The sequence below is a fragment of the Nannospalax galili genome, unplaced genomic scaffold, assembly GCF_000622305.1.
Source record: "Nannospalax galili isolate Female #2095 unplaced genomic scaffold, S.galili_v1.0 scaffold138, whole genome shotgun sequence".
Taxonomy (NCBI): domain Eukaryota; kingdom Metazoa; phylum Chordata; class Mammalia; order Rodentia; family Spalacidae; genus Nannospalax; species Nannospalax galili.
The window spans coordinates 523,947-540,131 of record NW_008341333.1 but is presented as its reverse complement, the minus strand read 5'-3'; the positions used below and the strand labels follow the sequence as shown (position 1 = coordinate 540,131).

Genomic DNA, 16,185 nt, shown 5'->3' with positions numbered 1-16,185 from the left:
GCTGACCTCCATCTCACAGAGATTTTCCTGTGTCTGCCTCCCAAGTGCTGGTTTTAAAGGTATAAGCTACCATGCCTGGCCACACACTAGTTTTTAATACAGAGATATATTCATGGGCTAGATAAATAAGCTCTCTGGCATTCTAATGGGAGAAGACAATTTATACTTTAAAACCAAATGAACAAGGTCTAACATGTACAAGCCCCTGTGTTCAACTCCGAGCAATACATAAAAACAAATGAACCTGTTAATTTCAGTTACTAAGAGGAGTTATAAGGAAATTAAAGGCACTGTCATGATGTGCTGTTGGGAGAAGCTTCAGAAAAGCCTTCAGAGTGCCTGACACTTGAACTGAGACTTTAATAACAACAAGCTCAGATCCATCAAAGAGATGGGTGAAGTGGGAGCCTTGCAGAAAGAATATCAAATGTGAAGGTTAGTTCCAGGAATAGAAAGACCAATGCAGATGGATATAAAGCAGAAAGGAGACAAGTAGATGAGGTCAGAGCACACTGGGCCTCTAAGATCAAACCAACAATTTGAATTTGAATCAAATGCAATGAGAAGGCAGATTGTAAGCAGAATACAAGAGCACATGTTCATTTCATAAAGAGCATCCAAGTGCAGTGTGAAGTATGAACTGTAGCTGAGTATATATTCAATACAGTCCAACTTCTAAACAAAGATTTATATGTAGATCCTGTCATTATTCAAAAATATCAGCAAAAAAGAATAACAAAATAAGTAATAATTACATTTTATATTCGTACAGCACCCTAGTTAAGACAATGTAAAAAATAAAAATGCAGTTCCTCCTATTAAAGGAAACCAGTGTTGAAAGTAACAGCATTATGGGGTGAATATTACAGTAACTGGGTCTTACCAAGTTGGTTCTTCATTCCCATGAGCACAGAGTTCATATGTGCTTTGGACGCGTAGAGTTTGCTCACAGCCTTCCTCGACCTGATCATCTCCTTGGCCAGAACCACACAAACATCCTTTTGGCCCTTCTTGGCTGCATCTTTCACAGATCGTTTCACTTTCTCTTCTTCTCTTTGGATATCTACATTTAGAATAGAACATCGAAAGCTATGGGGTAGGGGCTGGAGGGACAACTTGAGGTTAAGAGCACTTGCTGCTCAATCATACGGATCAGAATTCAGACCCCAACACCCAAATTGGAGGCTCACAAATGCGTGTTAACTCCAGCTCCTAAGGCTCTGACACCCTCCACTGGCCTCTGAGGGCACCTGCATATACATGTGCATAAATACACACAGACACATGCCCACACACACATAAATTTAAAAAATGGGTAGATTAGACTTGCTAGCACTCAAATGTTTTTATTGTAACTTAAACATTATCTGTTAAATAGAGAAATTATCAGAACACATAAATGGAATAAAAATAATTTGTGTATGGGTATTTTTTTGAGAATGTGTAGGTTTTTTTTTAAAAAAATTATTATTTTTATGTGTAAGTGTGTATTGCCTGCATGTAGGTAAGTGGTGTTGCAAAAGGCCCATGGAGGACAGAAGAGGCTGTTGGATCCCCTGGAACTGGAGTTACAGACAGTTGTTAACTGCCATGTGGGTGCTGGGATTCGAACCCAGGTCTTCTGCAAGAACAGCCAGTGTTCTCAGCCGCTGAGCCATTTCTCCAGCCCCACAAGAAGCTTTTATAAATACTGTAAAGGGGAGTTGGACGTAGTGGTGCACGCCTTTAATCCCAGCACTCAGGAAGCAGAGGCAGGTGGATCTCTTTGAGTTCAAGGCCAGCCTGGTCTATTTAGTGAGTTCTGGGCCAACTGGAGCTACAGATAGACCCTGTCTCAAAAAGACATTAAAAACAAACAAACAAACAAACAAACAAACAAACCTGTAAAGCCATTCGAGAACATGTTCTGATAATAAGTAGCATTCTCACAAGTATGTGAGTACAATCTCTACAGAATCCTTGAAAAGTTTTAATAACCTGCAACCAACATGGTGGCCCATGCCTTTAATCCCAGCACTTGGGAAGCAGAGGCCTTGATCTTATAGATCAACGCCAGTCTCTGAGTCCCAGGCTAGCTGGGGCTATAAGGAAACACTGTCTCAAAAAAGCCAAACAAAAAAACAAAAATAAAAAACCCTGCAACATAAGAAAATCTGAATATATTAAAAGCACTGTAACAGTATCAACTAGAAGTCAGACATGTATTATTATGTTTTATAATAGTACAAACTCTATTTTTAAAAACTGTGGCAAAATACATATAACAAAATTTAGCATCTTAATCAATCATAACTGTACAATTCAGTAGTACTAAGCACATTCATATGGCTGTGCAATCATTACTACCATCCAGCGTTAGAACACAAACTCTACGTCCATTAGACAGTAAATTCTTTCTTCCCAGTCCCTGGCAACCATCATTCTATTTCGTCTCTATGCAACTGACAACTCTAGTTAGCTCATGTACGCGGAATCACACAGCATTTGTATTTTTCTGATTCTACTTAGTGTAATGCCCTCAAGTTTTATCCATGAAATAGAGTGTTACAATTTTCTGTATGTAATATACATTTTTATATTCATTTACTGATAAACACTTCAGTTGCTGCCAACCTTTAGCTATTATGACTAAAATTCTGTTGGGGTATTTATATACAAAGTTTTTTGTGCTTATGCTCTAAAATCGAACTGTTGGAGCATATGTAATTCTATTTTTAATTTCCTCAGGAACTGCTATATATTTTCCAAGATGGTTGCATTATTTTATATTCCTAACAGTAGGCAAGAATTCCAATTTCACTAAATCCTTACCAATACTTGCTATCTTCTGGTTTTGTTTTTGATAACACCTATATTGTTGGGTATGAGGCAGTTATCATTGTGGTTTGAGTTACATTTCCTTAATGACCAGTGGTGTCGAACATTTGTTCACTGGTATAACTTCTTTTTTTAATTTATTTATTATTTTTACTCTATGCATATGCATGTATTGCCTGCATGTAGGTAAGTGCACCCGTGTCCTGCAATTTCTGCGGAGGTCAGAAGAGGCTGTTGGAGCCCCTGGGACTAGAGTTACAGACAGCTGTTAGCTGCCATGTGGGTGCTGGGATTTGAACCCAGGTCTTCTGCAAGAACAACCAGTGTTCTTAACCGCTGAGCCGCCTCTCCAGCCCCATTGGTATAACTTCTTTAGAGAAATGTTTCCTCAAGCACTTTGCCCAAATTTTTTAAATTTTATTTTATTTTATTTTATTTTTTGGTCTTTCTGAGACAGGGTCTCCCTGTAGCCCCAGCTGACCTGGAGCTCGCTATGTAGACCAGGCTGGCCTCGAACTCACAGAGATCTGCCTGTCTCTGCCTCCCAAGTGTTGGGATTAAAGGCATGCGCCACCACGCCTGGCTTCCTTGCCCATTTTTAAGCCGTATAGTTTTTTGAATTTTAGAAATTCTCTATATACTCTGGAGATGAATTCTTCATCAGACATAGTAACTTTAAAATACTTCCTCCCTTTTGTACAGATTTTTTATTATGCTGGGTAGTATATTTTGCTGTACAAAAAAATTAATTTTTATGACGCTCCACTTTTTCTTTTCTTTTTCCCTTTTTTTTCCCCTATAGCTCCAGGTGACCTGGAACTCCCTATGTAGACCAGGCTAGCCCTGACCTCACAAAGATTCATCTGCCTCTGCCTCCTGAATGCTGGGATTAAAGGTATGTGCCACCATGCCTGGCTCTATTTTTCTGCTCTTTTGTTTATGCCTTTAGTGTTTATTTTAGAAACTATGCTAAACCTAATCCTTAAGTTTGCCTTATGTTTTAACAATTTTATAGTTTTACTTCTCATGTTTAGGACTCTGATATATACTACTTTTTTATACAGTGTTAGCTAAGGGGGTCCAACTTCATTTTGAGAACAAGTACCATAGGAAATATATAATTTTTATATAAGGAGAGATGGGGGGAGGGAGTAGCTCCTATACCGAGCACCATTCACTGGTAACCTCCTGTTTCATAGCACTAGGAAGACTTTGAAGAACTAAAAGTCATTTATAGGGGTAGGTGTGGTAGTATACACCTGTAATCTCAGCACGCAAGAGACTGAGGCAGAAGGACCATGAGTTCTAAGTCAGTCTAGGCTGCCCACCCCCTAAAAACAATTTGAAAAAATCTAGGTGCAATTGTTTTTATGTGGTGACAAGTACAAGACATAAAGGACATAGGCCCTCCCCATTCCAGCTTCAGACCCTCTTCTAACTCTAGGGTCAAGACATTTTATTCCTGCTTTCTGAGAGTGTTAATAAATACAATGATAGGGAATAAAGCAGGAAATCTTGGGCTACATGCCTAGGATGTTGGTGAAGTGGAGTTGCACATCTGCGGTCATCTGTCCAGCTGAACTTGGCTCTAGCACGTGCCAGAACATAAGCCCCTAACTTCATCTTTTGCATGTAGATTTACAGATTTCCCAGCATTATTTGTTGGGGTGACTATCTTTTATTCTACTAAATAATCTCACACCCTTGTGGGCGATAACTCTCAATTCCACTGCATCTGTCTAACTGCCTTTCTTTATGCCAGTATCAATCACACCGATTTTGATCTCTCTGCTTAAGTTTTGAAATCAGGAAGTGTCTTCTAATTTTAGCCTTCCTTTTCAAGATCTTGTTTTATTTTGTTTAGTTATTCAGTCCCTTAAGATTACAGATGAATTTTAGGATGGATTTTTCTATTATGGGAGAAGGGTGGGATCCTGGGCAGCACTGATATCTTAACATTAGGTGTTTCAATCCACAAACAAGAGATAGCTTTCTATTTATTCATGTCTGTACTTTCAACAATGTTTTATTTTATTTATTATTTTTATGTGTATGAGTATATAGCCTGCATGTGTGTAAGTGCACCCGTGTCATGCAGTGCCTGCAGAGGTCAGAAGGAGGCACTGGATTCCCCTGGAACTGGAATTACAGACGGCTGTTAGCCACCATGTGGGTGCTGGGAACTGAACCCGGATCCTCTGCAAGAGCAGTCAGTGCTCTTAACCACTGAGCCATCTCTCTAGCCCCTCAACAATATTTTTAAATTTCTGTAAGTCTTTGCTTCCTTGGTTATTCCTAAGCACTTATTCCTAAACACTTTATTCCTTTAATGCTAGTATAAATCAAATTTTTAAAAATTCCTTTTCACAAAATTCACTTTAAGTGAATAGAAATTAATAGGCTATCCTGATACTTTACTGAATGCCTTAGTTCTACAGCTTTGTGGTATTTTTAGGGTTTTACAAATATATGATTATATTATCTATACAAAAATAATTTTTCTTTCCAACTTGGACTTTTCTTTTTCTTATCTAACTACTCTAGCTGAAACTTCCAATACTGTTGAAGAGAACTGGCATCTTTAATTTTTTAAATTTATTTTTATTTTATGTGTATGAGTGTTTTGCCTGCATGTAAGTATAACCATGTCCTGCAATGCCCACAGAGGCCAGAAGAGGGCATCGGATCCCCTGGAATTGGAGTTACAGACAGTTGTTACCTGCCATGTGGGTGCTGGGAATTGAACCTGGATCCTCTGGAAGAACAGCCAATGCTCTTAACCTTGAGCTATCTCTCCAGCTCCAAGAACTGGCATCTTTAAATGGTTTCTGATTCTAGAGGAAAAGCTGTTAGTCTTTCATCTTTGAGTATGATACTTCCTTTAGGTTTTTCACATATGACTTACTATGTTGAAGTAATTTCCTTTGCTCCTACTTTCTTCAGTGCTCATATAATGAAAGGGTATTAAATCTGTCAAATGCGTTTTCTACATCGAGACGATCATGTGGTTCCCCCACCATTTATTCTGTTAATGTAACGTTTTATATTGAATTTTGTATATTGACTCATTCTCACATTCTAAGATAAGTCTCATGTGGCCAAGAGGTAGAGTCCTTTTATTATGCCGAATTTGATTCCTACTATTGTACTAAGTATTTTTACAGCATTGTTCACAAGGTTTATCAGCTGACAGTTTTCTTGTTGTCTTTGGCTTTGAGTTAAAGATATGCTTACGGAATGATGAAGACAGTCCTCTGCACACTTTGGAAGTTCAAGAACTGGTATTAGCTCTTTTATAGTGTTTGATAGAATTCATCAGTGAAGGCATTAGATCCAGGGATTTTTATTGATCAAAAGATTCTTTGATCATTGATTCAATGATCAAGGTTGACTGAGACTAGACTTGTGGCCTAATACACAGTCTATCCTAGAGAATGTACCATGAAGAAATGCATATTCTGCTTTTGTTGGGAATTCTGCATGTTTAAATAGATGGAGTTGGTTTCTCTAATTGTTCAAATACTGTATTTTGTTGCTTAGCCATTTAATGAGATAATGAAATCGCAACAATTATTGTAGGCCTATCGATCCCTTCAATTATTTTTCCACACACACATATTTAAGATTTATTTTTACTTTATGTGTGTCTGTGTGAATTTTATTTTATGAACTTTATTTTATGAGTGTGTCTGTCCATGTGGCAAAGGCCAGACATGGGCTTTGGATCCCCTGGAGCTGGAGTTACAGGCAGTTGTGAGCCACCTGACATGGCTGCTGGAAACCAAACTCTGGTCCTCTAGAAGAGCAAAATAAACATTCTTAATCACTGAGCCATCTCTTTAGCCCTCCTCTATATATTTTAATAAGTGTATAGTTAGATGGATAAATGCAAATGATCAGGTAGTTATCTTCCTATATTGGAACTTTTATTAATATATTATATGCTCTTTAACTCCTAACATCTTTTTTAAGTTTTTAAAATTTATTTATTCTTATTTTATGTGTATGAGTGTTTTGCCTGCATTTATGTAAGTACACCTATGTCAGGCAATGCCTGAGGGGGTCCAGAAGAGGAAGTCAAATTCCCTGGAACTGGAGTTACAGGTGGTTGTTTGCCACCATGTGGGCGCTGGGAATTGAACCCAGGTCCTCTGTAAGAGTAGCCAGTGCTCTTAACCACTGAAGTCATTTTGCCAGCCCCTTAATCTATTTACTTTAAAAAGTAATTGCCAATAAAAAGAGAATTAAAGCCAAGCATGGTGGTTCATGTCTATAACACCAGTACACTGGAGGCTGAGGCAGAATGAGGTAGGCAAGCATAGGGAAAACCATAGCAAGCTGGGACTCTACTTGACTTGGGCCATGCACTTAGTAGGTCCATGCTAGGACCCTTACCTGCATCAAGCTGCATAAACACCCCACTTCAAACAATGGAAGAAGTCTCACCTCCCCTTACAACTTTAAATGACTCCCCTCTTATGATCAGTTTCCATTCAAACATATTCCAGGACATATCTGGTACAGGAGGCAGGGCTCTGAACTGATTTTGGGTGAGAGCACAGTAAGGCAAACTGTGTCCTCTGCATGAGCTTTTATGATACACACACACACACACACACACACATATATACCTACGCATTATGCTAATGAATACATAAGTGGGCATACATACAATTAAAATCAGATGCATCAAGGGATATATATGATACCAATGAACTATATGTGCTAATTTCATACATTTTACTTGTTAAGTGCCCTATTATATATATATATATATAGACCATCTCTGGTTGCCATTTTTTCACTCCTCTTATCACTCATGTTTTCACAGCTTGCAGAAAAGACCAAAACCCCAGCACTTTGAATAACACGCCCTTCCTACAGGCTGTGCCTTTCTCCTTGGTCTTCTGCCTGCCAGCTTCCAGATCTTCACCAATATGTGAAAAAAGACTGTTAGGGAAATACAGATTTAAAAAAAAAATATATTTATTTTTTGTCTTTTTGAGACAAGGTCTCCTTGTAGTCCCAACTGGCCTGGAACTCACTATGTAGACCAGGCTGGCCTGGAACTCACAGAGATCCACCTGCCTCTGTGGAGTGCTGGGATTAAAGGCATGCACCACCACGCCGGGCCCTATATTTTATTATTTTCATTTTATGTGTATGAGTGTACTGTCTGCATGTTGTGTGGAAAACAGTTGTTTCATAGATTTTTTCCAGTTTTTCCTTTTTGCTTTGTTCAAGCTTTCATTTACAACTGAAGTATAGGTATAAGTCCCAAATCAATTACTCTATCATGGCTGGGAATAGAATTCTCATCTCTACCGTTCAGGTACTAATTCTTCTCCAATCATGATAAAAAGAAAAAGTCCTTTAAGGGGTAAGAGGATAGAACACATATGATATGAAAGTAGACGGGAGGAATACCGAAGTAAAGCAAGGTTAGGGGCAGGACGGCAGGGGAGGGAGGGATGGGTGAGTTAACCCAAAGTAAGGCTATATGAAAACCCTTATGGAAATCCACTACTTTGTAAGCTAATTTTAAAATATTATTTTTAAAAAAAGAAAAGCAGAGTCTCAACAAAACTATTCTGTACCGGAGGACAAAATTTCTCCCAGAAGACATGGATTTTCAAATGAAAATCTCAGCATCAGGCATGAGATATCTCCCTTTGAGCTATTGGCCTGGAAGGTCCCAGAAGTAACCCAAACATTGCCCCTAGTTGGCCACCGGAACTACACAGTAAGACCCTGCTGCTAAAGACACAACATATAGTTTGGTTGCAGGACACAGAGAAATCAAGCTAGAACTGACTTGAACATTTCCTGTCTGCTGGCTAGCTTTTATAGTGCCAGAAGGTACTATACAGGTAACTGGAGGGAGAGGAGAGTCATTGATGGTATTATCCAGCAGTGAACCCTGAATGCTACAATACTAACCTGTCAGACAAGTGGTATTCACTGGTGTAATAGTGGCCCAAAGGTTTTTAGGGGGAACTAGTCATGTTTGGACTGGATTTGAGGCCTGATCCACAGAAAGGAATTCATGCCTGGTACTGTGAAACTGGTTAAAAACCCATGGCTCAGGATGTTTATAGGCCCTATGGGGGAAACTACTACTGATATCATACTAAATGGACATGTTGTCAAACTGCCTTCTAAATGTTTGTTTACACACATAGATTAGTGCTGCCTTCAGCCTTGGCCAGAGAAGCTTCGTGGGCATCAGTCAAAGCAGAGACTCCTAACTGGACAAAATGCTGAGAACAAGTAACTATTGAATGGTCAGCCCTAACTGGGACATCTATATCAACCCCCCTTCAAGGCTCAAAGAATACCATGGAAGGTGGGATGAAAAGAACTTAAGGATGGGAAAGAATGCTATGAAATGTGGTATTCTGGACATGACATGGCCAGGCACTCGAGAACTCACAGCAGCCAGAGTTGCCTGCATAAGACCTGCACAAGATCAAGCTAACAAGACCAGTCACTATTCCAGCATGCAGCCCTAATCGGAGTCAGTGTTATAAAAGGGGGGAGGGAATAAAAGGAGGAAGGGAACAAGACTGGGTGCCCCAAGGGAATGGAAGGGGAAAGTTGATATCGCCAAGATATATTGCTTATATGTATGAAATTGTCAAAGAATAAATAAAAAGACTTTTAAAAAGCCCTCTAGTTTTAAGCTTTATCATTTCTTGGCAAATCACCTTAACTTCAAATAGTACTCTAAAACATTTTTTGATTTAAGAAATATATTGTTCCTAATTTAAAGTCATATTAAAATATACAAACAGAATAGAGATAATAGAACTGCACTGTTTACTTATGCATGATTTAATTCAAACTTTATAAAGACATTTGTTTATAAGTAGCAAGAGCTTTCTATCATTCTCACAATATACAGCTTGCTTCAATTCATTATCTTCTTTTATACTGGATACTGAATTAGAAAGCAAAAAAATTACAACATTTATACATAACTAGTATGGGAATAAACTATGTGTTATGATGTATAGCTAAGTTTTATGTATTGAAACTAAAAATAGCAAAAAGGTATAGAATAAAAAGTATAAAATAACAAATTACCTCTTATTTGCCTGTCAACAACTCTCATCTCCTTTCTTATCTTCAATGACCATTCATTGACCTGGGGAAAAGTTTACATAAGGAATTATCAGAGAAGCAAACACTAATTTTGCCAGCTTTCAAAAATTCCATTTTAATTCTACATTTATTTTAGATACAAATTTCATTTTCTTTTTCAAACAAAGGCCTTTAGGGCCTGTTTGTTTTGTTTTGGGTTTTTTGGGAGGGAAGCAGGGGACTGAGACAGGGTCTCACTCTGTAACCTTTGCTTTGTAGACCAAGTTAGCCTTGAACTCACAGAGATCCACCCACCTCTGCCTCCCAAGGTGCTAGATCAAAGGCATATATCACCAAGCAAAGTATAATCACCAATGTGCCCAGCCCGATTTTTCAACAACTCTTTTTGTTCCTAGTACAAGTACACAGGCATTCCAAACTGTTTAAAGATTCTCAAAGGCTGGCAGGATAAAGCACTTTATATAGGACCTCAGAGGGGGCATGTACCCTGTAAAGACACAGGTATTTTTCAAATGGGCAAAAATAGTCTTAGGATATCAGAAGATTTTCATTTTTTACACATAATTATTTTAAAATCTACTCTGCGTGTACACTCAGAATTCATCTTTTTCTTTTTTCCTTTAACAATGTTTTCTACTTTAAAAAGGATATTCTCCTAATCCCTATCTCTTATTAGATAGTACATTTTCCTGTCAGGTTAAATACCTCTGAAGCAGGGACTGGAGAGATAGCTCAGCAGTTAAAAGCACTGGTTTCTCTGGCAGAGGACCAGGTTTTGTTCCCAGCACCCACATGATCACTAACAACCATCCTTAAGTCCAGTCAAGGGATCCCATGTCCTCTTCTGTCCTCCTCTAGCACTGCACACACATGGTGCACTTACATACATGAAGGTAAATCACTTATACACATAAAAAAATTTTGTTTTTTTAAAAATATATTTTATTTAGCATTTTTATTTTATGTATATGAGTGTATTGCCTGCATGTATGTGAGTGCACCCATGTCATGCAATGCTGCAGAGGTCAGAAGAGGGTGTTGAATTCCCCTGGAACTGGAGTTAGGCACGGTTGTAGCCACCATGTGGGTGCTGGGAATCAAACCCGGGTCCTCTCCTCTCCAAGAGCAGTCAGTGCTCTTAACCACTGAGCCATCTCTCCAGCCCTCCCCCCCCTTTTTTTTTGCAACAGGGTCTCCATGTAGCCCCAGCTGGCGTGGAACTTGCTATGTAGATCAGGCTGGCTTTGATCTCATACAGATCTTTCTGCCTCTCCCTCCGGAGTGCTGAAGGAAAATCTGAATTGTCAGCTTATTAATCATTAAAAGTAAAATCTATATTAATCAGTGTCTGCTTTTTGGTACATGACTCAGATGAAGCTCAAAATACTGAGTGGCAATGCCATTACAATGTCCTTCCACTGCCGTCTACTTAAAGAGGTCTTCAGCACCCGAGTAGTAAAGCAAAACAGGACTAGAGGTAATGCTGGCTGAGCCTTGTAACATTTATCCACAGACACATGAACTAAACTGTGTTTTAAAAATTCCTATCACTATGTGATGTGTTTCCATTAAATTTCAAGCTTAACACTTAATAATTACTTAATAAAATCTGCAAAATATTTACAACAACTCCACTCAAAGAAATATTTCAACACTTAAAAGTGTAAAGTTAGGCTGGGGAGATGGTTCAGTAGGAAAGAGTTTGAATACCCAACACCCAGGTAAGCGTGGCCATGAATGCCTATAACCCCAGTGCTGGGGAGCAGAGACAAGTGGTCTACAGGAGTTCCAGGCCAGATAGGGTTACAAGGAGACCTTGTCTCATAAAACAAACAACAGGGGGCTGGAGAGATGGCTCAGCGGTTAAGAGCACTAACTGCTCTTGCAGAGGACCCAGGTTCGATTCCCAGCTGCTACGAACCATCCTTAACTCCAGTTCCAGGGTAATCTGAAGCCCTCTTCTGACCTCCGTGGCATTGCACGACATGGGTGCACTCACATACATGCAGGCAATACACTCACACACATTAAAAAAAAAAAAAGTGAAAAAAAAGTATGGCCTTATACTTTTATTTTTTAAGAGAGAGAGAGAGAGAGAGAGAGAGAGAGAATGCACACACATGTGTGCCTGCATGTGTATCTGTATGTACACGCAGATTCCAAACCCATGCATGCACCAGAAGAGGATGTTGGGTGTCTTGCTCTATTACTTTCTACCTTATTCCCTTGCCAACAGTCTCTCACTGAACCTGAAGCTCTCCATTTTGACTAGGCTAGTCTGGTCAACATCCTCTTCTGGTGCATTTGATTCTTAATCTGATGAGAGGTTAAGATTTATTATCAAAATTACATTTATGATAATTACTATTCAGTTTTCTGTTAAAGCCCCTATTTCCAGCTGACTGTTACTATTGGGGTATGTTTCCACAGCCTCAACAAAAGCCCTGAATATCTGCTGAGTCCTTTACTCTTGGAGTACACAAAATGCAATTTGTATGTGCTTTTATCCAGGGTTTGCCAAAAGATTCACTCAAATTCTCAGTTTCTTGACCAATGCACCAAGAATTAGAGGATCTCTTGCGATTGAGTGTCCCAGATCTCTAGGATGTTCATTTTGCAATTTTTCAGTGTCTTGATAAGTTTTCTGTCATTTCAATAGTTATACTTTTTAAAAAAAATTAAAACCTTATTTATTTGATTCCAGTAGGGCCAGTTTTAAATTTGCTAGTACACAGCTAAAACACTGAATGTTATGAGAACTCCAGAATTCTAAGTGTGTGAAATAAACTCCAACTAGTCCTAATACCATGAAACCCATGTTAATTTTTTGTTTTTAATGGTAACCAATTATATTGTCTTTTTTTTTTTTTTTTAACAGCTTCAGATCCCCCAAGGGGGTGCACCATTCTTGGAGGTACTGCAACACCAGGTCGATGCGTGGAGTGGACAGAGCAAGCTCCTATTCCAACTCTGTTTACTTCTGCTATTTTGGCAAAAGTTTGGTTTAACTCAGCTTAGTCTATAATCACTGCCATGCTATTCATTTATATTTTTTTTCTGTCTCTTTAGTAGCCCCAGCTGACCTGAAATTTGCTATGTAGACAAGGCTGACCTTGATCTCACAGAAATCTCCCTCCACCTGCCTCTCGGTGCTGGGGTCAAAGGCATGTGCCACCATGCCCAGCCCAGCATGACTTTTTTGATGAAGATATATCCTTCTCCTGTTTCATAAAAAGGCCTAGAACTAAAGACACTTCAGGAGCAAGAAACATCAAGGACATTTACATTTTGGGTTCTCAATTTTGGGTCACTTTAAGAAACTAGTGGTCTTTGGACAAATGGCTGATTTTGGGTCCCAGGATGGGAATACACAAACCATACCAAGGTATACTATGCTAGAAAGCAAGGAAGCATTCGAAGACCATTAAGATTATGTTCAAAGGAAAGAAACTGTTTAGCACCACTGACCAAACTTTTATTTCAGCATCACGCTGAATGATAGTGAGATGTGACTGTAACATACAAAGTATACAAAATTTATGAGACCAAAATGGCATGGAGAGAGCATTTTACACAACTGGAAGCTATTATGCCAATTCTTTATTCTAAATATTAGTGATTAAAGAAAGAGCAATTAAGCACTTATCCTGCCTTTTCAACAGAAAGTATATGCCTAGGCAACGAAATCACCCTAGCTAATGAGAGGGAGATCTTTATAGAAGACTGCCAGCTAACAAATGAGGAAGAAATGATAAAATTATTTTTAAAATCACCATTCAGAAAACCCTTAAAAACTAGTAGATTCAAGAAAAGGACATACATAGATACTAAAGTACTTGAGTGAATGAGAAACTGCATGCTCACGTAACACCAAAGTTATTGCTCCTCATGTTACTTTCCAGTAATGTTAAGAGGAAAACTCCTTAGACTGATTCAATTTAGTAGTTTATTAGAACAGAGGAAAACAAAACTAGTCACAAATCAGGCAACTCTTAGAACCAGAGCAAGTTATGGTAAGTCCAACCAACAATGTGATTAGACGGCATTTGTAGAAAAATGGTGCTGAGACAGACAGCAATGTAACTACCTGTCAGAATGCTAACCAGTCAACAAGTTACCACTTAGCTAGTTAAGTGGCAGCAGGATATTTTTACAACTAATCAAAACTTAGTTTTGTTTTGTTTTTTCCTTTTTTTGAGACAGGGTCTCAATATGTGGCCCTGGCTGGCCTGGAACTCATTCTGTAGACCAGACTGACAACACACAAGAGATCCATTTACCTCTGCCTCTTCAGTACTGGGATTAATAGCACACACGTGCTAACACGCCCAGCCTTACTTACCATGATTAAATTATACAGGTTTAGTGCACTCTAGTGAATCCATGCAGATGCTCAATCCAAGTCAATGGCCTCCCACAAAACTCTACTGAATAGCAGCAAAAGGAACTATAACAACACAGGAGATCTGGCTTGTTGTGACCTCAATCAGGCGACCAAAGTTACTAGCAAGCTTATTAATAAGACAATTGGCCAAATATAGAGGTACACGTCTGTAATTCCAGCACTCAAGATCACCAGTTCCAGCCAGCCAGGGCAACACAGCAAGACCCCTGTCTCAAAACAAACAGAGACTACTTACCAAATGTCCTCTGTGATACAGTATGGAGTTCATAGCTTACCTGTGAGGTATTCTTGCTAAAATTGTTCAACCTGGATCTAATCAAGTTTGCATTCAATTTCCATCTCATACAAAATGACACAGAGGAAAAAGCTAAGCATAAGATATAATCAGACATTCCAGAATGAGGGCTATGTCACAAGACAAATGGCCAACTCTAAAAAGTTTTGTTTTTAATTTTTATTTATTTATTTTATGTGTATGCATGTATTGCCTGCACGTAGATAAGCGCACCCGTGTTACGCCATGCCTGCAGAGGTCAGAAGAGGCTGTGGGATCCCCTGGGACTGGAGTTATGAACAGTTGTTAGCTGCCATGTGGGTGCTGGAATTTGAACCCGGGTCTTCTGCAAGAACAACCAGTGTTCTTAACCGCTGAGCCATCTCTCCAGCCCCTTATTTATTTTTTACAAGTTTTTAAAACAAGGGTTAAACTAAAAAAAGAATGCACAGTAATGTCTGAGAAATCCCTCTCTACAACATCCAAATTTTTTGATAAAAATCTTTGTTTTCTGAGTCACACTCAGGCTGGCCTTGAACTCTTGAGTTCAGTAATTCTCCTTCCTCAGCCAGTAGCTGGAACTACAAGTCCTCACCACTGTACCTCGCCTAAAGTCCTTTATTATGTGATCTTTCCTGTTATATTTTGCTCCCTGCTATAAAATTACATTTGCAGAGCTTAAATAAACATGTAATTTCAATCTGCAAACTTCAGAACATTATAGAGAAGCGCATTTTGTGGTATGTGTATATTTTTAAGATGCCTGTTATAAAACTTTTTACATATTTTTATTTTATATGTATGTGTTTTTGCCTGCATATACAGATGCACAGATGCATGCAATACCCTCAGAAGCCAGAAGAGGTTAAAGGACCGTTTTAGCCACCTTATGGGTTCTAGGAACAGATCCCTGGTCCTCTACAAGAGGAGCCAGTGATTTTTTAACTGCTGAGTCATCTCTCCAGTCCCTTAAGTATCTTTTGATGATAAGGAAATCATTATTTTCAGTATGTGGGCTTAGCTTTGCCATTCACAAATTGAGATAATGAATCCAAAGAAAAGTCTCCGTATGTGTATTACTTGTATAATACTTTGGTTATTTTAAAATGATGACTATAATTGCTAAGAACACGATGTCAATTTCTCTTCCTGTAGGGTAGCCTATCTAGGAAAGCCACACTTGCCATAACTGAACAGGTAAGACAGGTTTCAGTGCTGTAGAGAAGTGTGCACATACTAATCACTAAACATAGTGTCAGAATTCAAAATCTGATTAAAAATATCTGGTGTTGGACCCCACGTGTCTAACAATGCTGAGACAGCTGATAGAACCTGAGTGACAAGGCTGGGCATTAAATATATTTTAATTTTTATTTTTATTTATGTATGAGTGTTATGCCTGCATGTATGTGGGTGCTGTGCAGTGCCCATGGAGGACAGAAGAGGGCATCAGATCCCCTAGAACTGGAGTTACGGACGTTTGTTAGCCACCATGTGGGCTGGGATTCCAACCCTGGTCTTCTGCAAGAACAGCCACTGCTCTTAACTTTTGCGCCATCTCTCCAACCAGGACTCGGTATTTGAA

General features: G+C 38.9%; 1 protein-coding gene across 1 annotated transcript in view; it reads right to left on the bottom strand.

Annotated features, from left to right (window-relative positions):
* Window positions 1-16,185, bottom strand: part of Chmp3 (charged multivesicular body protein 3) — a 40,456-nt gene that overhangs the window by 23,318 nt on the left and 953 nt on the right. Inside the window, exons 2-3 of the mRNA XM_008836734.3 lie at window positions 9,904-9,964; window positions 884-1,063 (exon numbers count right to left, since the gene is read on the bottom strand). Coding sequence (XP_008834956.1) covers window positions 884-1,063; window positions 9,904-9,964 — 241 coding nt within the window. The remainder of the gene's footprint in view (window positions 1-883; window positions 1,064-9,903; window positions 9,965-16,185) is intronic.